Here is a 24,905-nt window from a genome sequence, read left to right as displayed (position 1 = left end):
ACCTTGTCAAATGCGTTACTAAAATCCATGTAGATCACATCCACTGCACTACCCTCATCTATATGCCTGGTCACCTCCTCAAAGAACTCTATCAGGCTTGTTAGACACGATCTGCCCTTCACAAAGCCATGCTGACTGTCCCTGATCAGACCATGATTCTCTAAATGCCCACAATCCTATCTCTAAGAATCTTTTCCAACAGCTTTCCCACCACAAGCGTAAGGCTCAATGGTCTATAATTACCCAGACTATCCCTACTACCTTTTTTGAACAAGGGACAACATTCACCTCCCTCCAATCCTCTTGTACCATTCCCATGGACAACGAGGACATAAAGATCCTAGCCAGAGGCTCAGCAATCTCTTCCCTCACTTCATGGAGCAGCCTGGAGAATATTCCATCAGGCCCCGGGGACTTATCCGTCCTAATGTATTTTAACAACTTCAACATCTCTTCTCCCTTAATATCAACATGCTCCAGAACATCAACCTCACTCATGTTGTCCTCACCATCATCAAGTTCCCTCTCATTGGTGAATACCGAAGAGAAGTATTCATTGAGTACCTCGCTCACTTCCACAGCCTCCAGGCACATCTTCCCACCTTTATCTCTAATCGGTCCTACCTTCACTCCTGTCATCTTTTTGTTCTTCACATAATTGAAGAATGCCTTGAGGTTTTCCTTTACCCTACTCATGCCCCCTTCTTGCTCTCCTCAGCCTCTTCTTAAGCTCCTTTCTTGCTACCCTATATTCCTCAATAGACCCATCTGAGTCTTGCTTCCTAAACCTCATGTATGCTGTCTTCTTCCAGCTGACTAGATTTTCCACTTCACTTGTCACCCATGGTTCCTTCACCCTACCATCCTTTATCTTCCTCACCGGGACAAATTTATCCCTTACATCCCGCAAGAGATCTCTAAACATCGACCACACGTCCATAGTACATTTCCTTGCAAAAACATCATCCCAATTCACACCTGGAATTTCTAACCTTGTAGCCTCATAATTTGCCCTTCCCCAATTAAAAAATTTCCTGTCCTCTCTGATTCTATCCTTTTCCATAATAATGTTAAAGGCCAGGGAGCGGTGGTCACTGTCCCCCAGATGCTCACCCACTGAGAGATCTTTGACCTGACCCGGTTCATTACCTAATACTAGATCTAGTACGGCATTCCCCCTAGTCAGCCTGTCAACATACTGTGACAGAAATCCATCGTGGACACACTTAACAAACTCTGCCCTGTTTAAACCATTGGAACTAATCAAGTGCCAATCAACATTAGGGAAGTCAAAGTCACCCATGATAACAACTCTTATTTTTGCACCTTTCCAAAATCTGCCTCCCAATCTTCTCTTCGGTATCTCTGCTGTTACCAGGGGGCCTATGGAATACTCCCAATAGAGTAACTGTTCCCTTCCTGTTCCTGACTTCAACCCAAACGGACTCAAAAGAGGATCCTGCTACATTACCCACCCTTTCTGTAGCTGTAATAGTATCCCTCACCAGTAATGCCACCTCACCTCCCCTTTTTCCGCCCTCTCTATCCCTTTTAAAGCACTGAAATCCAGGAATATATGGAGAATCCATTCCTGCCCTGGTGCCAGCCAAGTCTCTGTAATGGCGACTACATCATAATTCCATGTATGTATCCAAGCTCCCAGTTCACCACCTTTGTTCCTGATGCTTCTTGTATTGAAGTACACACACTTTAGCCCTTCTACCTTACTACCTTTACACCCTTTATTCTGCTTCTCTTTCCTCAAAGCCTCTTTATATGTTAGATCTGGCTTTACTCCAGGCACTATACTTACAGTCCTCGCATGACCTTTATCCTCCTCCACCTCACTATCTGCTTTAACACTCTGGTTCTCCTCCCCCTGCAAATCTAATTTAAGCCCCCTGGAGCAGCACCAGCAAATCTACCCACAAGGATGTTTGTCCCCCTCCAGTTCAGGTGCAAACTGTCCCGTCGGAACAGGTCCCACCTTCCCGGGAACAAGCCCCAATTGTCCAGAAACATGAAGCCCTCCCTCCTGCACCAACTCCTTAGCCACGTATTTAGCTGCATTATCTTCCTATTTCTTGACTAGCACGTGGCACGGGTAGCAATCCTGAGATTGCAACCCTGGAGGTCCTGTCCTTCAACTTTGAAACTAACTCCCTAAATTTTCTTTGCAGGACCTCCTCCTCCTTCCTATCCACGTCATTGGTCCCTACATGGACAACGACATCTGGCTGCTCACCCTCCCTCCTGAGAATACTGAGAACTCGATCCGAGATATCGTTATAGGTTTACTGAGTATGCCCACAAGAAATGAATCTCAGGGTTTGTATATGGTGACATGTATGTACTTTGATAATAAATTTACTTTGAACTTTGAATTGCAGGTTCTGGGGAACTGGCATAGAAGAAAGATTGAGATCAGCATTGATCAGCCATAACCATCTTGACCGACGGGCAGGCTCCAAGTTCACCGTGTTCGTGTGTCAGCAAGTGGGAAGAGACAGGATATTCAAATGAAATGTTTCCTATGGTGAGTAATGCTGGAATGGGGTGTAGAATTGTTACTTCCCTTGTAGTTTAACTTTATGCTTGCTTGTGTTTATAAACATGTGGGGTATATGGGATGTCCAGGAAGGGGTTGCCACTCTGGTGAAGGGGCTTGTTATGTCCATTCTGGGGCAGCTCACTCATCCCTGGTCCCCACCACTCAATTCTCACCTGTGGCTCCAAGTAGCCGTTTGCACGTGACAGCGGCCACACCCCCGCACAGCGTTTCGATAGGCGGCCACATCGCGGCACACCGTTTCGATAGGCGGGCTAACCAGATAAGAGTAGCCAGCGGGCCTCATACCCCGGGGAGAAAGGGACATCCCTGTCCCAGCGTGCAAAGTCAGCTATGGTGCACTGTGCAGATAAGATCTACAGTGAGATCCAACGGGCAGGAAGATGGTTCTACAACGCTCCATGGAGAGCGACAGGCATGACAAGGCACAGAACACATCATGGTCACCCACTGCAACCAAGACCCCAGTTATAACGGCTACTGGATCTGGACGTCCGAGGCTGAGAGAGTGGAACTGTCCCAGTGCAATAGCTCTTCCACGTTAAAATCTCTCCCTCACAGGTCTCCTGTCATTGTTGGATACGACAGACATCCAACACCACAAAACATACAGGTTGTGTCAATGACCAACACAGTCCGAGGATTGCACTGGGCAAGTGTGGCCACACTTCCAGTGCCAACATAACGTGCCCACCACTCACTGAGCCGAACCCACACGTCACGGTTGGACAATGAACAATTGCCGAGGGAGCACAGCAGCTCAAGAAGCTTGTGTCAGGGGAAAGTGAAGTGCGGACGTTTCTGATCAAGACCATACATCAGGATGAGCGTGGAGAGGGAAGATGATTGGGAGTAAGGGGAGAGGCAAGTCAGGAACCAGTAGGTGATGAGTGAGGGATAACCACTATTTACATTTAATAATTCAGTGAATTTTCCAATAATTACGATACAGTTGCATCTTAGTTTTCAGTAGCAGGTGTCACACTGCATGAATCCTGCTGTTTCATGGGTTAGTTGTTATCACTGGAATTTTGTCATCTCTTCTCTGAGAATCAGATGACCACGACTGCCTTTTTCCTTTGTCTTTTTCTTTGTTCTTTCTTGCTCGCTTTCTGCTCTTGTAACATTAAATACAACAGCCAGAAGCAGAAAGTTTTACTCCTCGTTCTTCACTTTCGAAGAATATTTGGATCACAAAAGCATCAGGGTCTAACACAGGACACTGTAGAACCACCACAATTATCCATGGGAGGATGTCTGCCACCTTCTCCCAATCTGGTCTGAACAGGACCACAGACCCACATTGGTGCCATATCCCGGAAAGAGGCTCAAATGAAATGCCGGGCATCGTGACCCATCCACACTAATCCAACATCACTCTCCACACTAAACCAACATCGCTCTCCACACTAATCCAACATCACTCTCCCCAAATTCCATAAGACATAGGAGCAGAATTAGGCCACTTGACCCATCAAGTCTGCTCCACCATTCCATCATGGCTGACATACTATCCTTCTCAACCCCACTCTCCTGCCTTCTCCTTGTCACATTTGATACCCTGATAATCAAGAACATATTAACCCCCACCTTAAATATACTCAATGACTTGGCCTGCACAGCAGACTGTGGCAATGAATTCCACGGATTCACCACCCTCTGGCTAAAGAAATTTCTCCTCATCTCTGTTCTAAATGGACGTCCCTCTAATCTGAGACTGTGACCTCTGGTCCTAGATCCACCCATGAAAGGAAACATCCTCTCCACCTCTATTTTATCCAGACCTTTCAATTTTCAATAGGTTGCAATAAGTTACCCCTCATTCTTCAGAACTCCAGCACATACAGGCGCAGGGCCATCAAACGGTCCTCATGTTAACCCTTTCATTCCCAGAATCATTCTTGTGAACATCCTCTGGACCCCCTCCAATGCCAGCACATCTTTCCTCAGATAAAGGGCCCAAAACTGCTCACAATACTCCAAATGTGGTCTAACCAACGACTTAAAGCCTCAGCATGACATCCTTGCTTTTGTATTCGAGACATCATGCTGGTGAATGCCTTCCACAAACTCTCCAGCACGTGCCCAACACTCGGCTGGCTCCTTACCCCTGCGGTGGATTCTTGTCCAGCCACCCGGTTTTGATGAGAGGGCAGAGCTGACTAGTGTCCACAGCGCGGCTGGAGGGAGGGTGTGGGGACATCGGGACGTCGGCCGCCCTCTTGGAGGGACTGCTCTCCTCCTTGTCCGCTGCCTCATCTTCCTGCAGCGTGGCCAGTCCAAGGTTGTCAGAACTGGAGCACAGGTGAGGCCTGAGAGAGATGGGAACAGAGAAAATATATTACAGCAGTGTACACTGTTGTGCCAACCTTTTAACCTGCACCAAGATCAATCTAACCGCTCCAGAAGACACAGGGACAGAATCAGGCCATTCAGCCCATCGAGTCTGCATCACCATTCCACCAAGGCTGAATTATCCCCCTCACACCCATTCTCCTGCCTTCTCCCCATAACCTTTGGCACCCTGACTAATCACGAACCTTTCAATCTCTGCTTTAAATTTACCCAATGATTTGACCCCCCCCCCACAGCAATCCATGGCAATGAATTCCAGAGTCTCCTGTTAAAAGAAATTCTTCATCTCCGTTCTAAATGGACATCCTTCAATTCTCAGGCTGTGTCCACTGGTCCTAGACTCCCACCCCCCCACCACTACAGAAAACATCCTCTCCACATCCACTCTGTCTAGGCCTTTCAATGTTCATTAGGCTGCAATTAGATCCCAGAGCATGAGTACAGACCCAGAGCTATCAAACGCTCCTCATACATTAACTCTTTTCTTCCTGGAATCATTCTTGTGACCTCCTCTGGACCCTCTCCCAATACTAGCAAATCTTTTAGTGGATAAGGGGCCTGTCCTGCCTGCATAACCCTCCACTTTTCTTTCATCCATTTGGCTAAGAGTCTTTTAAATGTCCCGAATGTAAGGAAGAAATATAAAGATTATCTTTATTTGTTACACACAGGGAAACCTGCAGTGAAATGTGTTGTCCAGGCCAGGGACGGAAGGTTAGTTTAAATGTCTGTGAGTGACAGTGTCTGGGACCTGTCCTGGGTTTGGGAGGCTGTGTGTGTGTGGGTGAGAGGGTGAATCAGTGGGAGGTTGGGAGAGTGAGAAAGGGAATGTTTTGCTGTTGTCGTTGTCAGACACCCCACCCTGCAAAAACTCATTTCAGGGAGGTAGCACCATCGATTTGTGGGAGACATCCCTGGAGAGGTGGGATGTCTGCAATAGAGTAGCTCCTTAGCAGCTAGCCAGCTAGTTTAAATAACGTTAACTATGCTAATGAATGAATGACACCTGTTAAACTCACCTCAACATGTCTTTTACAGTCTTAACCCACCATGGGCAATAGAAAAGTCACTGTTGCAAACAGTGCAGCGAGCAACACTGTCATTATTTCGACCCCTATTAGGCAGGGGTACACTTTAGTGTAGTCTGGGGTGACGTACGTTTTATATTTTCTTTGGGACACTCTGCCATGGCGCGCTCTCGCTCTCTCTCCCCCTCTCTCATGGTCGCTCGCTTTTACTCGCGCGCTCTCCCTTGCTTTCCCTCTCGCTCGCTCTCTCTCTCTCTCTCTTTTGCTTTCTCTCTCGCTCGCGCTCTCTCTTGCTTTTCTCTCGCTCGCTCGCTCTCTCTCTCTCGTGGTTGCTCTCGCGCTCTCTCTTGCTTTTCTCTCGCTCGCTCTCAAAAAAATTGATTTCCGTGATATTGTATATAATTTGCGGGCATCAGGGAGCCACTATTAATATGCGGGAGACTCTGGGAAGTTCCAGGAGAGGTGGGATGTCTGCGATGTGCTGTTCTGCTGAACACTGCGGGCCTGCTATGTTGGTGTTGGAACGTGTGGAGACACCTGCAGGCTGCCCCCAGCACATCCCTTCGCTGTGTTGGTTGTTAACACAAATGACACATTTTGGTGGATATTTCGATGTTGACATGATAAATAAATCCAAACCTCAATCTACGTTCAATGCCCACTTTATTAGATACCCCTGTATATCTGCTCGTTAATGCAAATATCTAATCAGCCAATCATGTGGCAGCAACTCAATGCATAACAGGGTGATTCTTGAATTAGGATAACTTCTCTGTCCTGGGGATAGATTTTCAAGAAAAATGTGTTTTACATAAACAAGTACTGTAGTTTTAAAAGTTAAGTAATAGTAGCTCTAAACTTTTTTCAGTATGTTTCATAAATAATATTTTCTTAATTTTTAAGCAGGTTAAAACTTGAATGTGCCAGAATTTCATTATTTGGGGTTGGTCTTCTGCCCAGACTCTTATAACTTTGTCTTCAAAATAAAGTAATAAGCATTAAATTCATGAAACCTTTAATTTGTATTTTCTCACAAGAACTTTTAAAACACATGACAAATTCATGTGGGTTTTTTTTAAATACAATTTGTACATTTTTTAGGACCAAGATCTGCTGTCCCCAACACTTCCGTCATTACCAACACACATTTGAGAGACCAATTAAGTTTCTTCAAACACCGAGTAATGTGGTTGCTATGGAAATGAGAAGTGACAGGGGAGCAAGTGACTTTCATGGCAAAAGGATGACATTTTGATGTCCAGAAATGACAGCAATTTAAAGATTTATACGTCCTAATCCAAGACTATGTTTATCACATATTATTACAAAGCAACTTCCTATTTGAGTACCCCTTGCCCATCTTCTGGGTTCCCTCCCCACCTTGTCTTTCTCCCCGGGCCTCCTGTCCCATGATCCTCTCATATCCCTTTTGCCAATCACCTGTCCAGCTCTTGGCTCTATCCCTCCCCCTCCTGTCTTCTCCTATCATTTTGGATCTCCCCCTCCCACTTTCAAATCTCTTACTAACTCTTCAGTTAGTCCTGACGAAGGGTCTCGGCCTGAAACGTCGACTGTACCTCTTCCTAGAGATGCTGTCTGGCCTGCTGCGTTCACCAGCAACTTTGATGTGTGTTGCTTCATTATCCACAACTCCACCTATCTACATACTTACTCATCTAATTTACCACCCCATCATCCAGATCATTAACGTATATGACAAATAACATTGGACCCAGTACAGATCCCTGAGGCACACCACTAGTCACCGACCTCCAATCTGACAAACAGTTATCCACCACCACTCTCTGGCGTCTCCCATCCAGCCACTGCTGAATCCATTTTACTACTTCAATATTAATACCTAACGACTGAACCTTCCTAACCAACCTTCCGTGTGGGACCTTGTCAAAGGCCTTACTTAAGTCCATATTGACAACATCCATGGCTTTACCCTCGTCAACTTTCCTAGTAACCCCTTCAAAAAATTCAATAAGATTTGTCAAACATGACCTTCCACGCACAAATCCATGTTGACTGTTCCTAATCAGGCCCTGTCTATCCAGATAATTATATATACCATCTCTAAGAATACTTTCCATCAATTTACCCACCACTGACGTCAAACTCACAGGCCGATAATTGCTAGGTTTACTCTTAGTTTTGTCAGTGTTAAAAAAAAAGTGTTTTCTCTCTCTCATGGACAGTTGAAAAATAATCATCTCTATTTAAATTGCTGCTTATTACAGAGGTGGGGAGGGTTAGGCAGATGTTTAGTAGGCATTTTTGTTTTTGTTTTAAACAAGACTAAACAATTCCTAGTTTAGCTCGCCTCCCTATGTTCCTGTTTCACGTGGATGTTTTTAACAACGTTCTCTGGCTGCCTACCTTAAAAACTGTGATCTCTTATGGGATTTTGATAAATAATGCAGACTGTGTGGATGTATTTTTAATTGTAACTGTTGCTTTTTCTATTGGACAGATGCTTTGTCAGAGTTAATGTTAAACTAAAATCACTGTTTGTCAACGTCAAATGTATTTTGTCATTACCATCACAGCGCATATTTTGATGGAAAGTAAAGTTTTATTTATTGAGCTCATTTGAAGTCAAATGCTTTGATGCCAAAAATCAGCATTCTATCAAAAAGGGTTAAAACTCCAATTGTCTAATCAGTAAACAGATGTTTTGTTGTTTAGCCAAGGAAAATATTGGCACGCTTAAGAAAATGTGTCTCTAAAAATATATTCTGAACGTACTTAAAAATGAGTTTAAACAAATTTTATTAAAGGGCATGATTTTTATTTGCAGGATTGATTTTGATCCCTGTCATTTCATTCTAAATTAAATTCAGTATTTTGATGGTGCGATGGTAATGACACACATCTATGAAAACTCTGCAAAAACACTTTAAAATATAAAAGTTCTCTAAAGGTTGGTGAATGCCAAGCTCTGGACTTCATTCCAGAGCCTAAAGTAAAGGTTATAACATAACAAAAAAAAGTTTCAAGAAATTTCATTTATCAGAATTACAAGTAGTCAAAAGTGCCCCTCATTAAAGAATCACCCAAAAGCATGCAGACATGGTCAGGAGACCAAACGTCAGAATGGGGAAGAAATGTGATCTAAGTGACTTTGACCACTTGTTGGTGCCAGACAGGGTGGTTTGATTATCTCAGAAACTGCTGACCTCCTGGGATTTTCATGTACCACAGTCTCAAGTTTACAGAGAATGGTGCAAAAGCTCCAGTGAGCTGCAGTTCTGTGGGCAAGAGCACCTTGTTAATGAGAGGGGTCAGAGGAGAATGGCCAGACTGGTTCAAGCTGATGAAAAGGTGACAGTAACTCAAATCACCACACGTTACAACAGTGCTGTGCAGAAGAGCACCTTTAAACACACCACATTGAACCTTGAAGTGGATGGGCTAAGCAGAAGACTATGAATGTACACTCAGTGGCCACTTAATGAAGTACAAGAGGTATGTAAAAAAGAGCTACTGAGTACATAGTGTCTCTGTCTGTCTGTCTCTCTCTCTGTCCTTGTCCGCATGTATGTCCCTGCCCATCTGCCTGCGCCTCTGCCTTTCTCTGTGTGCGTCGTCTTGGGCCAAGACCCTTCTTCAGGACTGGAAAGGAAGGGGGAAGAAACTAGAATAAAGAGCTGGGGTGAGGGAATGGAAGAACTACCAAGAAGGTGACAGGTGAAGCCAGGAGACTGGGGAAGACAAAGGGCTGGAGAAGAAGGAATCTGATAGGAGAGGAGAGTGGACCGTGGGAGAAACTGAAGGACGAGCAACACCAGGGGGAAGTGATATGCAGATGAGAGGAAGAGTTAAGAGGCCATCGTGGGGAATAGGAGGAGAGGGAAAAGGGTGAGAAAAAAATTACCGGAAGGAGAAATCAACGTTCATGCCATCAGGTTGGAGGCTACCTAGACAGAATAAGATGTTCCCCATTTCCACCCAGAGGAGGAAGAGGAGGCCATGGACTGACATGGTTAGAATGGAAATGGGGATAGGAATTAAAATGGCTGTCCGATGGAAAATTCCACTTTTGGTGGATGGAGCGGAGGTGCTCGACAAAGCAGTCCCCCAATTTACTGACGGGTCTCACCAGTGTTGAGGAGGTAGTATCAGGATCATCAGATATAATGGACGAGCCCAACAGTTTCACAAGTGAGGTCCTGCCTCACCTGAAAGGACTGTATGTGGCCCTGGATGGAGACGAGAGAGGAGGTGAATAGGCACGTGTAGCACTTCTGTGAAAAACAGCCAATCGACCCAACCAGAATGCCTTCCAATCAGCAGATATATCCCAGGGAGCCCCTTTAGCAGGAAAAAAATCACCAATTGTACTTACAAATTGATCATCATTTCATAGTCATCTGCATTGTCCTCGTCACTGAAGAAGTTACTCGGGCTCTCCCCAGCGCTGTCTCTCTCCTGTCAAACCAACCAGCCAAAAGCATTGTCAAACTTACAAAGGCATTTCTGTGTACTTTATCTTGAGATTTTAATCAGGCATTGGTCACACCACATTTGAAGTATTCTGCGCGATATCTATCCCCATATCGAAAAAGGATGTGCTGCCTTTGGAGAGGGTCCAGAGGGAGCTCACAAGAATAATTCCAGGAATCACTGAATTAACATACGATGGGTGCTCGCTGGCTCTGAGCCTGGTCTCATTAGAGTTTTTAAGAATTAAGTGCTATCTCATAAAAATTGAAAGGCCTTAATAGAGTGGACGTGGAGAAGGTGGTTCCTATAGGACAGTGGTCCCCAACCACTGGGCCGCAAAGCATGTGCTACCGGGCTGCGAGGAAATGATATTATTTGGCGGTATGAAGTGATACGCGTCAGCGGCACCTTCCCTCATTCCCTGGCACGTCCACTGTTGAACTTGGACGTACGCAAGGTCATTACCCACGCGAGGTCATTACCCACACGAGGTCATCAGTCAGTATGAGTGAAAAACGTCGCTTGAGAGTTTCTTTGGAAGAGATGGTAGGGGACATAAAAGGCCGAACGATGATGATAACGCGGAGACAGCTGAGGCAGAGACTGCCAAGACAAAAAGAAAGCTTCCTCCAACAGAAAATACGAGTCGTACATAAAATAAGGCTTTATTGCGACCGGCGACTCGCATGCTCCAAGCCCCCTGTGTGTGATATGTGGAGTCAAGCTTTCTAATGAGGCAATGAAGCCCTCAAAACTGCTTCAGCACCTTGAGTCCAAGCACCCTGCACTTAAAGACAAACCTGTTGAGCTTTTTTTGAGGAAAAAACATGAGCAAGCGGGACAGAAGCAAGTGCTGAGAGCCACCACCTCCACAAATTCTGCTGCTCTGAGAGCGTCGTACTTAGTGGCTATCTGTGTGACATCTTCAACCTGCTCAATGAACTCAGTTTGTCACTTCAGGGGAGAATGACAATTGTCTTCAAGTTGGCAGATAAAGTGTCTGCTTTCAAAGCCAAACTGGAACTGTGGGGACGGTGAGTGGACAGGGGCATATTTGACATGTTCCCAACATTAGCTGGGATTTTGAGGAGACTGAGGCTGCACCGTCTTTCTCACAGTTGGTGCACAATCATGTATCTTCGCTGTCGACAGAATTCGAGCGTTACTTCCCAACCGCAAATGACCCAAGACGTGCAAAGGAATGGGTCCGTGACCCATTTGTGAATGTCCACGGTGAATCATCCATGTCAGCGTGGGAAGAAGATCCACTCCTCGAGCTTGCAAATGACGGTGGGCTGAAATGTATGTTTGACATAACATCTCTGCCGGCATTCTGAATCAAAGTCAAGGCTGAATATCCTGAGATAGCAACGAAAACACTGAAAACGTTGCTTCCATTTCCAACATCACATCTCTGCGAAGCAGGATTTTCTGCAATGAATGTAACGAAAACTAAATTGCGGAATAGACTGGACATAAGGAACCCCCTTCGAGTATCGCTGTCTCCCATCACCCCTCGATGGGACCGTCTTGTTGCAGGGGAACAAGCCCAGGGCTCCCACTGACTCAGCAATATTGGTGTGTTGGCACTGATTTATATGTTCATAGAGGAAAATATGCGGTGTGTTTAATATCCAAACGTCACTTTGCTATTGACTTATAAGTGACTTATAATTGACTTATCACTATATTCATGGGAGGAAACAATGCGCTGTGTGTTTTAATATTAAATTTGTGAGATAAACCCTTTTAGAAATGAAATTGAGTGTATTATTAACCACTTATAAGTGACTTATAGCTTCGCCTATATTCTGGTCGTGATTAACACCACCCCCCCCCCACCCCGGTCGGCCAGGCCGCAAGAATATTATCAATATTAAACTGGCCCGCGGTGCAAAAAAGGTTGGGGACCCCTGCTGTAGCAGGTGTGTCTAGGACCAGTGGGCACAACCTCAGGACTGAAGGACACCCGTTTAGAACGGAAGTTACTTCAGCCAGAGGGTGGTGAATTTGTGGAATTCATTGCCACAGACTGTTGTGGAGGCCAAGCCATTGAGTATATTTAAAGCAGAGCTTGATAGGCTCTTAACGAGTAAGGGTATCAAAGGTTAAGGGGAAAAGGCCGGAGAATGGGGTTGAGAGGGCAAATAAATCAGCCATGATGGAATGGCAGAGCAGGCTTGATGGGCTGAATGGCCTAATTCTGCTCCTATGTCTTATGGTGTTGCATCCTTTATATTACACCCGAGACAGATGTACCATGGAGAGCATTCTACCCAGTTACGTCACTGTCTGGTACAGAGGGGCCACTGCACAGGATCAGAAAAAGCTGCAGAAAATTGTTAACTCAGGAACTTCGCCATGGGCATTAGCTTCCCCAGCATCGAAAATATCTTCAAACTTCGATTCCTCAAAAAATTTGGCTGCCACCATCACCCAAAACATGCCCTCTTCTCATTGCTAGCCTCAAGACACACACTCAACAATTCAGGAACAGCTTCTTCCCCTCCACCATAAGATTTCTGAACGGACAACAAACTCATGAACACTACCTCACTATTTTTTTCCTCTTTTCGCACAATTAATTCGATTTTTATATACAGTAAATATTTCATATTGTAATTTATAGTTTTTTTTAAATCATTATGTGTTGCAATGTACTGCTGCCGCAAAACAACAACTATCACAACATATGCCAGTGAAATGAAACCCGATTTTGATTCACCTTGTAGAATGAAGCGATGGAAATTCCAGGCTGTGCCATCTTCTCACAGGTATCATCAGGCAGGAGGTACAGAAGCCTGAAGTTCCACACCACCAGGTTCAGGAACAGCGACCTCCCTTCAACCACTGGGTTCTTGAAGCAACCGGTACAACCCCAATCACTACCTCAGTACAGCAACACTGAACACTGAGCACGAGAATGGATCTCGTTCTAAGTGTGTTCTTTCAGCTCAGATGACCCAGCGGCTTGAAGCAGGCTCCCATCCTGACTGGCTAGCTCAAGGAAGGACAGTACTCATATTGAGGAATCCTCACAAAGCAGCAACACCATCAAACTGCCGGCCTATAACCTGCCCGTCAACAACACGGAAGCTCTGGTCGGGCGTCACAGCCCCCAAGCTGAAGGAACGTGTGTGTACATTCCTGCACTCTGCTCAGAGGAGGATTGCTAATGGAACCAGAGGCTCTCAGCATCAACTACTGGTAGACAAAGCCGTCTTGCGAGACTCCAGGACCAGGCAAACCATCCTAAGCATATCCAGGATTGACTACCAGAAAGCATACAACTCAATGCCTGTCTCTGCACAAGGTCAACAAGACACTGAGGACCTTCATCAAGAACTCAATGGGCTGTTGCAGGACAATGCTAGAAGCTAACTCCAAGCCAATAGCACAAGTGAGCATCAGATGTGGAATATGCCAGGGTGATGCACTCTCCCCACTGCTGCTCTGCCCAGGCTTGAACCCCCTCAGACAGATCATCTCAAAGAGCAGAGCTGGGTGCAGCTTCAAGAGTGGAGTGACCATCAGCCACCTCCTGTACATGGATGACATCAAGCTGTATGCCAGAAATGAAAGAGACATTGACTCACCGATCCATCTGACAAGGTGCACAGCAGAAACATCAGGACGTCATTTGGACTGGAAAAGTGCGGCCGGATGGCAGTGAAAAGAGGCAAACTCATCAAGACTGAATGAGTCGAGTTACCTGAAGGCCACACTCCAAATGTACAGGGCAGCTACAAATACCCAGGGATCCTGCAGGCACGGAACGTGGAAGCCACGATGAGGACACAAGGAAGGCTATAACGTCCAAGTAACTCCAAAGAGTGAGACAGGCTAAAAAGCCAGCTGAATGGGAAGAAGATGATCAGAGCCATCAACATGTTCGCCCTACCAGTCTTCAAATACCCAGCCACAATAGTGTGCTGGCCAAGGAACGAACTGGAAGCTGCTAACATCAAGACGCAGAAACTACTAACAACACATGGAGGATTTCATCCAAAGTCCAACATCGAGCCACTGTACACCCTCCGGAATAGAGGAGGACGGAGACTTGAAAGTGGCAAGGCCACAGTCCTGGAATAAATGTGAAACATCCATAAACATGTCAGGAAGATGGCTCTTAAGGACAACTTGCTAGGAGAATACGTCAGACAGCAGGCAGGGGACATGGAAATGGAAGTGGGTGAAGCAGAGCCAGAGGATCAGAGGCCATGGCAGGACAAGCCACTGCACGAGACGTACCATCGCCAGATATCAGAGGAGGCTGACAAAAGGAAGTCCTCCCAATGGCTGGAAATGGCAGGACTGGGGGACAGCACAGAGGCGCTGCTAATGGCTGCACAAGAGCAACAGAAGCAGGGGTTTATCACACCAGACGAAACTCAAGGAATCTCAGACTGTGCAAGGAATCTGCTGAAACCATCCGGCACATTGCAGCAGGGTGCAAGATGCAGGCAGGAACAGCATACTCTGAACGGCACAACCAAGTTGCAGGAATTGTGCACAGGAACATCTGGGCTGAGTATGGATCAGACACCCCCAAGTCCAAATGGGAGACAGCCAAGAAGATAGGGGAGAATGACAGAGTTAAGATCCCGTGGGACTTCCAAATACAGACTGACAGGCAGGTACTGGCCAATCAACCAGACATAGTAATACTGGACAAGAAACAGTAGAAAAGCAGCAACATTCGGGATGTGGCAATCCCAAGTGACAGTAACATCAGGAAGGAAGAGTACGGAAAGCTGGAGAAATACCAGAGCTTGAAAAACAGATAGAAAGGATGCGGAATGTTAAAACCAGTGGTGATAGGAGCACTTGGAGCTGTGACACCTGGACTGGGAGAGTGGCTCCAACAAATCCCGGGAACAACATCTGGGATCTCGGTGCAGGAGACAGCACTACTAGGAACAGCAAGGATACTGTGCCAAACCCTCAAACTCCGAGGCCTCTGGTAGAGGACCTGAGTTTGAGGGAAAAATACACATAACACACCACCCATAACGGGTGAGAAAAAAAATATATATATAGATAATAATAGAAATATGAATTACTGTAAAAACATTTACAATAATTTGCTTTTTTCTCTATTATGTATTACATTATACTGCAGTCACAAAGTTAACACATTACACTGGTGATATTAAGCAACACACACAAAAAATGCTAGTGAACGGAGCAGGCCAGACAGCATCTCTGGGAAGAGGTACAGTCAACGTTTCAGGCCGAGACCCTTCATCAGGACTGACTGAAAAAAGAGCTAGTAAGAGATTTGAAAGTGGGGGGGTGGGGGGGGAGGATCCGCAATGATAGGAGAAGACAGGAGGGGGAGAGATGGAGCCAAGAGCTGGACAGTTGATTGGCAAAAGGGATATGAGAAGATCATGAGAATATCATAACTATACACCCCTTGCCCATCCTCTGGGTTTCCCCCCCTCCCCCTTTTCTTTCTCCCAAGGCCTCCTGTCCCATGATCCTCTCATATCTCTTTTGCCAATCACCTGTCCAGCTCTTGGCTCCATCGCTCCCCCTCCTGTCTTCTCCTATCATTTCAGATCTTCCCCCTCCCACTTTCAAATCTCTTACTATCTCTTCTTTCAGTTGGTCCTGACGAAGGGTCTCAGCCCGAAACATCAACTGTACCTCTTCCTAGAGATGCTGCGTTCACCAGCACTTTTTGTGTGTGTTGCTTGAAATTCCAGCATCTGCAGATTTCCTCGTGTTTGCACCGGTGATATTAAACTGATCCTGAAAGGAAGGGGGAAAACGCCAGAATAAGAAGGTGGGGAGGAGGAGAGAGGAGGACAAGCTGGCAGGTGATAGGTGAGACCAGGTGAGACAGAAGGTAGGTGGGTGGGGGAGTGGGGATGAAGTAAGAAGCTCAGTGGTGATAGGTGGAAGAACAAGGAATATGATAGGAGGGGATTGGACATGGAAGAAAGGGGAGAAGGGGGGCCACGAGAGGAAGGTGATGGGCAGCTGAGGAGAAGAAGAGAGGCAAGAGGGAAGCAAGAAATGGGTAGAGAAAGTAGGAATGGGAAGAAACTTGCCATCGGGTTGGAATTTTCCCAGACGGAATACGAGGTGTTGCTCCCTCAACCTGAGTTTGGCCTCGTGCTGGCAGTACAGGAGGCCATGGACCAACATGTTATCAGGGTCCAGGAAGTCAAATTGAAATGTGTAGCCACCAGGTCTGTCCTTTCACGACAGACAGAGCAAGGCAGACAATTAAGTGGTCAACCAATCCATGTTGGGTGTCACCGATGGAGAAGAGGCCATACAGAGAGCACTAGATACAAAAGATAACCTCAACAGACTCGCAAGCGAAGCACTGCTAACTTCTGGTAACTTCTTCCAACCCGCGTTCACCCCTCCCCATCTTTTCTCTAACAAGGGTCGTAAAAAGAGGTTTTGGCACACTGGCCTCTATCAGAGAGCAGTAACTCTGGGCTCCAACACCCAAAGCTATAACAGCACCATGCTTACTGCCACGCTACTGCGGCATCCGAGGTGGCAGCGTCCCTTGTAATCACCAAAGTGGCCCTACCCACCAGCTTCCAACTTCCCCACTAGAAGCTTCCGTGTGGGCTCTGATTCCCCAAAGCCACTGACCAAGATCGGGAGCGTGGGACCCTTCCCAATCCAACACTCCCATCCTCCCCCCCACCGTCCCCCACACACACACACCACCCAGCCACCAGCCAAGTAGTAAGGGTAACAAGATGGGTGACCTCACCGAGAATGGGCTCTGACCAGCATTATCATTATTGTTCATCTCAGCGGGGAGGTCGAAGCTGTCATCTGGGGACCTCTGCTCGCATCCCGAAAACGGCAACGGAGCCGAATCTGTCAGCGAGGAAACACATCGGAGGTTAAACACAGGGATGCAGAAGACTGGGCCGACCAGGAAACACCACGGCCAGGAAAGCTGGATCGGCACTTCTACTTCCTCAGGAGGCTAAGGAAATTCAGCATGTCCCCTCTGACCCTCACCAACTGTTCAAAAGCATCCTATCCATAACAGCAACCGCTCTTTCCATGACAGGAACGTGAGGAAAGTGGAAGGATATAGACATCGCATTGGCAGAGGAAATTAGCTCAGCTGACCATTTGATTACTAATTTATTTGGTCTGGCATCACATTGTGGGCCGAAGGGCCTGTTTCTGTGCTGTACTGCTCTAAATTTTATGTGACTGCAAGAAACTGTAGAATTCTGACAGACCCAGCACGTCACTTGTAGCCTCCTCTTCATGGACTCTGTCTACACTTCCCACTGGCCTCAGTAAAGCAGCCAGTGTAATCAAAGACCCCACCCACAGCAGGCATTCTCTCTTCTCCCCTCTCCCATTGGGCAGAAGATACAAAGACTGAAATCACGTACCACCAAGCTGAAGGACAGCTTCTACGGCCTGTTATCAGACGATTGAACAACTCCCTAGTGTGATAAAATAGGCTCTTGACCTCAGTCTACCTCATCGCATCCTTTACACCTCATTATCTACCTGCACTGCACTTTCTCTGTAACTGTAACACTTTATTCTGCATTCTGTTATTGTGTTACCTGAGGAGAGCTAAGGTACCGATGACCCCTGTTTCCATCCAGGGGGTCAGTGTGGACATGGTGCAGGAATACAAATACCTGGGGATACGAATTGACAATAAACTGGACTGGTCAAAGAACACTGAGGCTGTCTACAAGAAGGGTCAGAGCCATCTCTATTTCCTGAGGAGACTGAGGTCCTTTAACATCTGCCGGATGATGCTGAGGATGTTCTAAAAGTCTGTGGTGGCCAGTGCTATCATGTTTGCTGTTCTGTGCTGGGGCAGCAGGCTGAGGGTAGCAGACACCAAAAGAATCAACAAACTCATCCGTAAGGCCAGTGATGTTGTGGGGATGGAACTGGACTCTCTGACGGTGCTGTCTGAAAAGAGGATGCTGTCCAAGTTGCATGCCATCTTGGTCAATGTCTCCCATCCACTACATAATGTACTGGGTGGGCACAGGAGTACATTCAGCCAGAGACTCATTCCACCGAGATGCAACACAGAGCGTCATAGGAAGTCATTCCTGCCTGTGGCCATCAAACTTTACAACTCCTCCCTTGGAGGGTCAGACACCCTGAGTCAATAGGCTGGTCCTGGACTTATTTCATAATTTCCTGGCATAATTTACATATTACTAGTTAACTATTTATGGTTCTATTACTATTTATTATTTATGGTGCAACTGTAATGAAAACCAATTTCCCCCGGGATCAATAAAGTATGACCATGACTGCTACCTCAGTGCACTAATGATGAAGTGATCTGTATGTATAGCGTGTGGAAAAGGTGGTTTTTCATGGTACCACAGTGCATAAGGCAATAAAGATATACAAGTAGAGTTAGTAGACATGCTGGAAGCATGGTGACACTTGCCCCCCAGCGCATCCTCAGACTCAGTTGGTAGATTATATTTCACTGTACCTGTCAAATAAAGCTATTCTTTAAATACCTCTAATATCCCAGTTTTTATATTATAGGCCTCAAATTAGAAATGCAGAATTAGAACCACCGGACATATATCACTGCCATATGTTGTGAAATCTATTCCCATGCAACAAATAAAGGCCAGACACCTTCCTGGCCAATCTTTCCACCGCTGTCGCCACCTTCGGGAAGCTGCCATGATGGCTGTCACTGTTGGGTTTATTCAGAGAAGTTCTGGACTTCCCTGCCCTGGGGAAAAGAGTTTAGCTATTCACTCATCTCTGTCCCTCGAGATTCTAGACACCTCTATAACATCACCCCCTCGGCCTCCCACACTCCAAGGTTATTCATTTATTGTTATCATTTCTTTTTGGATTTGCACATTTATTGTCTTTTGCACACCGGTTGAATGCCCAGTTGGTGCATTCTTTCATTGATTCTACAATGGTTATTACAGGTGTCCCCCGCTTTCCAAACATTCGCTTTACGAAACCTCACTGTTACAAAAGACCTACGTTAGTACCCTGTTTTCACTTTCAGAAGGTGTTTGAAGAGGTTTTGGCATCCCATGACCAAGAACTGATAGATGAAGAGCTGATGCAATTGGAAGAAGAAAGGATAACAATCGAAACCGAATGCAGTAGCAAACTGAACGTGAAGCAACTGCGTGAGATTTTCACTGCAATGATAAAGTACGACTTTAATTTTGAAAGGGTATGTAGGTTTAGGGGATATTTGCAAGATGGTTTGAGTCCTTACAAAGAACTGTATGATAGAAAAATGCGCGAGGCCCAGCAGTCAAGCAAGCCTTCCACATCAGCCACAGCAGATGACGAACCTCGACCTTTGACATCGAGGCAGGCAGTCATAGGAGAAGATGAGCCACCTGCTCTAATGGAAACAGACGATGACGAGATGACACCCCAGTGTCCCACCACCCCAACCCCCAGACCACGGACAGATACCAATTTGCGGAGAATGCAACGGTAGCCGGGAGGCACACAGCACACTTTTAAGAAAAAAGCCGAAATAAACATGCTAATTAATTAGGTGCCGCCAACACGTAATTGTCAGCCCAGAACAGAGACGACGCAATCGGAAATCGGCACTGATCTGGGCTGACAATTACGTGTCAGGCAGCACCTAATTAATTAGCATGTTTGTTTCGGCTTTTTTCTTAAAGATATGCTGTGTACTTCCCGGCTACCGCTGCACCCCTGCACGCTTCGCTACAATGTATCACTCAGCGGCCTGGAGAGTGAGGGCCACTGCACCACCCAACCTGCGATGACTCAGTCTAACACACCATCATCCGTGTGCTCGGCGCTGTCTTCCCGATTCCGGTAAGTGATACTACACTGTACATACATTATTTCTACTTTATATAGGCTGTGTATTTTTACGTGTTGTTTGGTATGATTTGGCAGCTTCATAGCCTAAAGGTTACTGGAGAGCGCTTGCACCGTGTTTTTGCCAACAGCGCTTGTGTAAGATTTTCTGACGGCGCTTGCGTGAGATTTTTGCTACGGAGAACAGTTCAGTAACGATTGTGGAAAAGTATTTCTACTTTATATAGGCTGTGTATTTATCATATCATTCCTGCTTTTACAATATGTTAGTGTTATTTTAGGTTTTATGTGTTATTTGGCATGATTTGGTAGGTTATCTTTGGGTCTGCGAACGCTCACAAAATTTTCCCATATAAATAAATGGTAATTGCTTCTTCGCTTTACGACATTTCGGCTTACGAACCGCTTCATAGGAACGCCCTACCTTCGGATGGCGGAGAAAACCCGTATCCCATTATGGATTGTTGAGTATGCCCACAAGAAATTGAATCTCAGAGTTGTACATGGTAACATATATGATGATAAATTTACCTTGAACTTTTAAGTTCAAGCTCGAAGTTGAAAGTAAATTTATTATCGAAGTATATACACATCTCCACATACTACCTCGAGATTCTTTTTCATCAGCGTTCACAGTAAATACAAAGAAACATAATAGAATCGATGAAAGACTGTACATGACAAGATTGCTAAAGGCAACAAACTGCAAATACAAAAACAAAACATTAATAATAAATAAGCAAGCCATAAATGTCAAGAACATAAGATGAAGAATTCTTGAAAGTGAGTCTGTAGGTTGTGGGAACATTTCAATGATGGGGCAAGTGAAGTTGCATGAATTTATCCTTTTTGGTTCAGAACCTGATGGTTGAGGGGTAATAACTGTTCCCAAACCTGGTGGTGTGTTAGGCCATTCTGCTCCCAAGTCTAATGTCTTATGCTCTAATTTCACATGTTCTTACCTCAATACATGATACCACCTTGTGTGAACCCTCAAAATGGCTTCCAAAAATCAAAATACCACATCCAACTCTTATCTCTTTTAGCAATCATATCCTCAAAGAATTCCTGCACAGTTGTTATTCCTGCTTTTCCCTTCAGAAGTCCATGTTGGTTTCGGGCAATCCCATTTCAAGTTAATGTTGCAGCTCTATAAAACCCTAGTGAGATCACACTTGGAATATTGTGTTCAGTTCTGGTCACCTCATTATGAGATTATCTTCTCGAATAGAATATCTTCACAAGTAATAGTTTCTTTCACTTCCTGCTTTGCATTAGCTCCTTGCTTCTCTAAAATTACTGACAGTTTTTGTTCAGGAACAATTCCAAAGTCCTTGGAAGACATTAGCCAGAGCAGCCCTTATCTCTAAATATACCTCTGACAAAACTGGAGGATGTTAAACATTAGCTCCTTGGGATTTATCTGCTTTCAACACAAGAGATTCTACAGATGCTGGAAAACCAAAACAACACACACACACACACACACTAAATGCTTCTGGAACCATTCCAGAATCTTGTGATCCTTGAAAGATCAATTACTAAGGCCTCCACAATCTCTTCAGCCACCTCTTTCAGAACTCTGGGGTATATACCATCCAGTACAGGTGACTCATCTACCTTCAGACCTGTCAGTTTCCCCAAGAACCTTCCACCTAGTAATGGTAAATTTACACACTTTGTGACCCCTGACACCTGGAACTTCCACCATACTGCTAGTATCTTTCACAGTGAAGACTGATGCAAAATACTTATTCAGTTCATCCGCCCGTTCCTTGTCCCCCATTAATACTCTCCAGCATCACTTTCCACAGTCCAATATCTATACTTGCCTCTCTTTTACACTTTATGTACCTCAAGAAACTTTTGGTATCCTTTTTAATATTATTGGTTAGCTTACCTTCATATTCCACCTTTCCCTTCTTAAAGACTTTTTAGTTGCCTTCCGTTGGTTTTTAAACGCTTCTAAATCCTCTAACTTCCCACTAATGTTTACTCTATTGTATGCACTTTCTTTGGCTTTTATGTTTACTTCTCTTGTTAGCCACAGTTGTGTCATCTTACCTTTAGAATATTTTTTTCTCTTTGCAATGCATACACCCTGTGCCTTCTGAATTGCTTCCAGAAATTCCAGCCATTGCCGCTCTGCTGATCTCCCTGCCAGTGTTCTTTTCCAATCAATTCTGGCCAATTCCTCTCTTGTGCTTCTGTAATTCCCTTTAATCCACTGTAATACTGATACATCTGACCTTAGCTTCTCCTTCTCAAATTTCAGGGTGGATGCGATCATATTATGATCATTTTCCCCTAAGAGTTTTTCTGCCTTAAGTTCTCTAATCAATTCTGGTTCATTGTACAACACCCAATCCAGAATAGCCGATCCCCTAGTGGGCTCAACCATGAGCTGCTCTAAACAGCTGTTGGGTAGATATTCTAAAAATTTCCCCTCCTGGAATCCAGCACCAACATGATTTTCCCCATCTACCTGTATACTAAAGTCCCCCATGACTATTCTAACATTGCCCTCTTGGCCTGCATTTTCTATCTCCCGTTTTAACTTGTAGATGACATCCTTACTACTGTTTGCAGGTCTGTATACAACTCCCATCAAGGTCTTTTTACCCTTGCAGTTCCTTAGGTCTATCCACAATGATTCGACACCTTCCGACCCTATGTCACCTCTTTCTAAGATGTAGTTGGAAAGATGTTGGAGTCTATTATTAAGGGTGAAATTTCAGGGTACTTGGAGGTACCTGACAAAGTAGGTCACAGTCAGCATGGTTTACTGAAGAGGAAATCATGCCTGACATTACTGGAAAGATACTAACACAGATAGAAGATTGGTTGACTGGCAGGAGGCAAAGAGTGGGAATAAAGAGGGTCTTTTCTAGTTGGCTGCCAGTGATGAGTGGTGTTCCGAAGGGATCATAGTCATACTTTATTGATCCCAGGGGAAATTGGTTTTCGTTACAGTTGCACCATAAATAATAAATAGTAATAGAACCATAATAGTTAAATAGTAATATGTAAATTATGCCAGTAAATTATGAAATAAGTTCAGGAACAGCCTATTGGTTCAGGGTGTCTGACCCTCCAAGGGAGGAGTTGTAAAGTTTGATGGCCACAGGCAGGAATGACCTCCTATGATGCTCTGTACTGCATCTCGGTGGAATGAGTCTCTGGCTGAATGTACTCCTGTGCCCACCCAGTACATTATGTAGTGGATGGGAGACATTGTCCAAGATGACATGCAGCTTGGACAGCATCCTCTTTTCAGACACCACCGTCAGAGAGTCCAGTTCCATCCCCACAACATCACTGGCCTTACGGATGAGTTTGTTGATTCTGTTGGTGTCTGCTACCCTCAGCCTGCTGCCCCAGCACACAACAGCAAACATGATAGTTGTTGGGTCCACTTCTTTTCACATTGTATGCCAATGATTTGGATGAAGGAATTGATGGCTTTGCGGCCAAGTTTGCAAACAACACGAAGATGGGTGTAGGGGCAGGTAGGGCTGAGGACACAGTGTCGGCAGAAGGACTTAGACAGATTGGGGGACTAGGAAATCCAGTGGAAGATAGAATGCACTGCCCTGCATGGCATGATCATGCTCTTTTGCAGAGGGAATTAAGGTGTGGACTATTTTCTAAATGGGCAGAAAATTCAAAATTCAGAGGAGCAGAGGGACTTGGGAGTCCTTGTGCAGGATTCCTTAAAGGCTAACTTGCAGGTTGAGTCTGTGGAAAGGAAATCAACTGCAATGTTAGCATTCATTTTGAGAGGACTAGAGGAAAAAAACAAGGATGTGGAACTGAGGCTTATAAGGCATTGGTCAGACCGCACTTTGAATATCGTGAGCAATTTTGAGACCCTTGTACAAGAAAAGGTGTGCTGTCATTGGAGAGGGTTAGGAGGAGGTTCATGAGAAAGATCCCAGGAATGGAAGGTTAACATATGAAGAGTGTTTGATGGCTCTAGACCTGTTCTCACTGGAGTTTAGAAGAATGAGGGGTGGGGGAGAATCTCATTGAAACCTATCAAATATTGAAGGTCTGGGTAAAGTGGACCAGAGGGCACAGCCTCTGAATTGAGGGGTGTTTATTTCAAACAAAGATGAGGAGAAATTTCTTTAGTCACAGGGTGGTGAATCTGTGGAATTCATTGACACAGATGGCTACGGAGACCAAGTCATCCGGTTTATTTAAAGCGGAGGTTGATCAAGGCATTAAAGGTTACAGGGAAGGCAGGAGAATGGGGTTGAGATGGAAAATAAATCAGCCATGATGGGGTGGTGAAGCAGACTCAATGGGCTGAATAGCCTAATTATGCTCCCATATCTTATGGCCTTAAGCAGCCTCATGTGCAGCACCCTATCGAAGACCTTCTGAAAGTCCAAGTAAACAACAGCCACTGACTCTCCTTTGGCCTATAATTTCCTTCCTTCTGTCTCCTTCCTTTGTTAAAGAGTGGAGTGACCCAATCACTGTGGTATGACATCCCCCCAATGGCATCCGAAGCAGTATAGTCATTATTCAGAGTAACAAATGTTACGCTCAGCTATATTGGCTCGTATTTATCTCGGGGAAACCCCATTCGCCGCCCACCTGGTCTCCCGGTTACGATGGTTGCTGTACAAATGCCACCAGATTCAGCTTCAAACATCAATCATCAG

General features: G+C 45.3%; 1 protein-coding gene across 9 annotated transcripts in view; it reads right to left on the bottom strand.

Moving 5' to 3' along the window:
• Positions 1 to 24,905, bottom strand: part of LOC140199979 (arf-GAP with Rho-GAP domain, ANK repeat and PH domain-containing protein 1-like) — a 290,953-nt gene that overhangs the window by 112,436 nt on the left and 153,612 nt on the right. For 8 of the 9 annotated variants that reach the window (XM_072262527.1, XM_072262524.1, XM_072262526.1 and 5 more), the window contains 3 exons: positions 17,150 to 17,259; positions 10,307 to 10,389; positions 4,678 to 4,881 (listed from right to left, as the gene is read on the bottom strand). In XM_072262527.1, coding sequence (XP_072118628.1) covers positions 4,678 to 4,881; positions 10,307 to 10,389; positions 17,150 to 17,259 — 397 coding nt within the window. The remainder of the gene's footprint in view (positions 1 to 4,677; positions 4,882 to 10,306; positions 10,390 to 17,149; positions 17,260 to 24,905) is intronic. The other variant, XM_072262532.1, reaches the window with a different exon arrangement.

The sequence above is a fragment of the Mobula birostris genome, chromosome 7, assembly GCF_030028105.1.
Source record: "Mobula birostris isolate sMobBir1 chromosome 7, sMobBir1.hap1, whole genome shotgun sequence".
Classification (NCBI taxonomy): domain Eukaryota; kingdom Metazoa; phylum Chordata; class Chondrichthyes; order Myliobatiformes; family Myliobatidae; genus Mobula; species Mobula birostris.
This window is presented reverse-complemented; position numbering and strand designations above follow the sequence as displayed.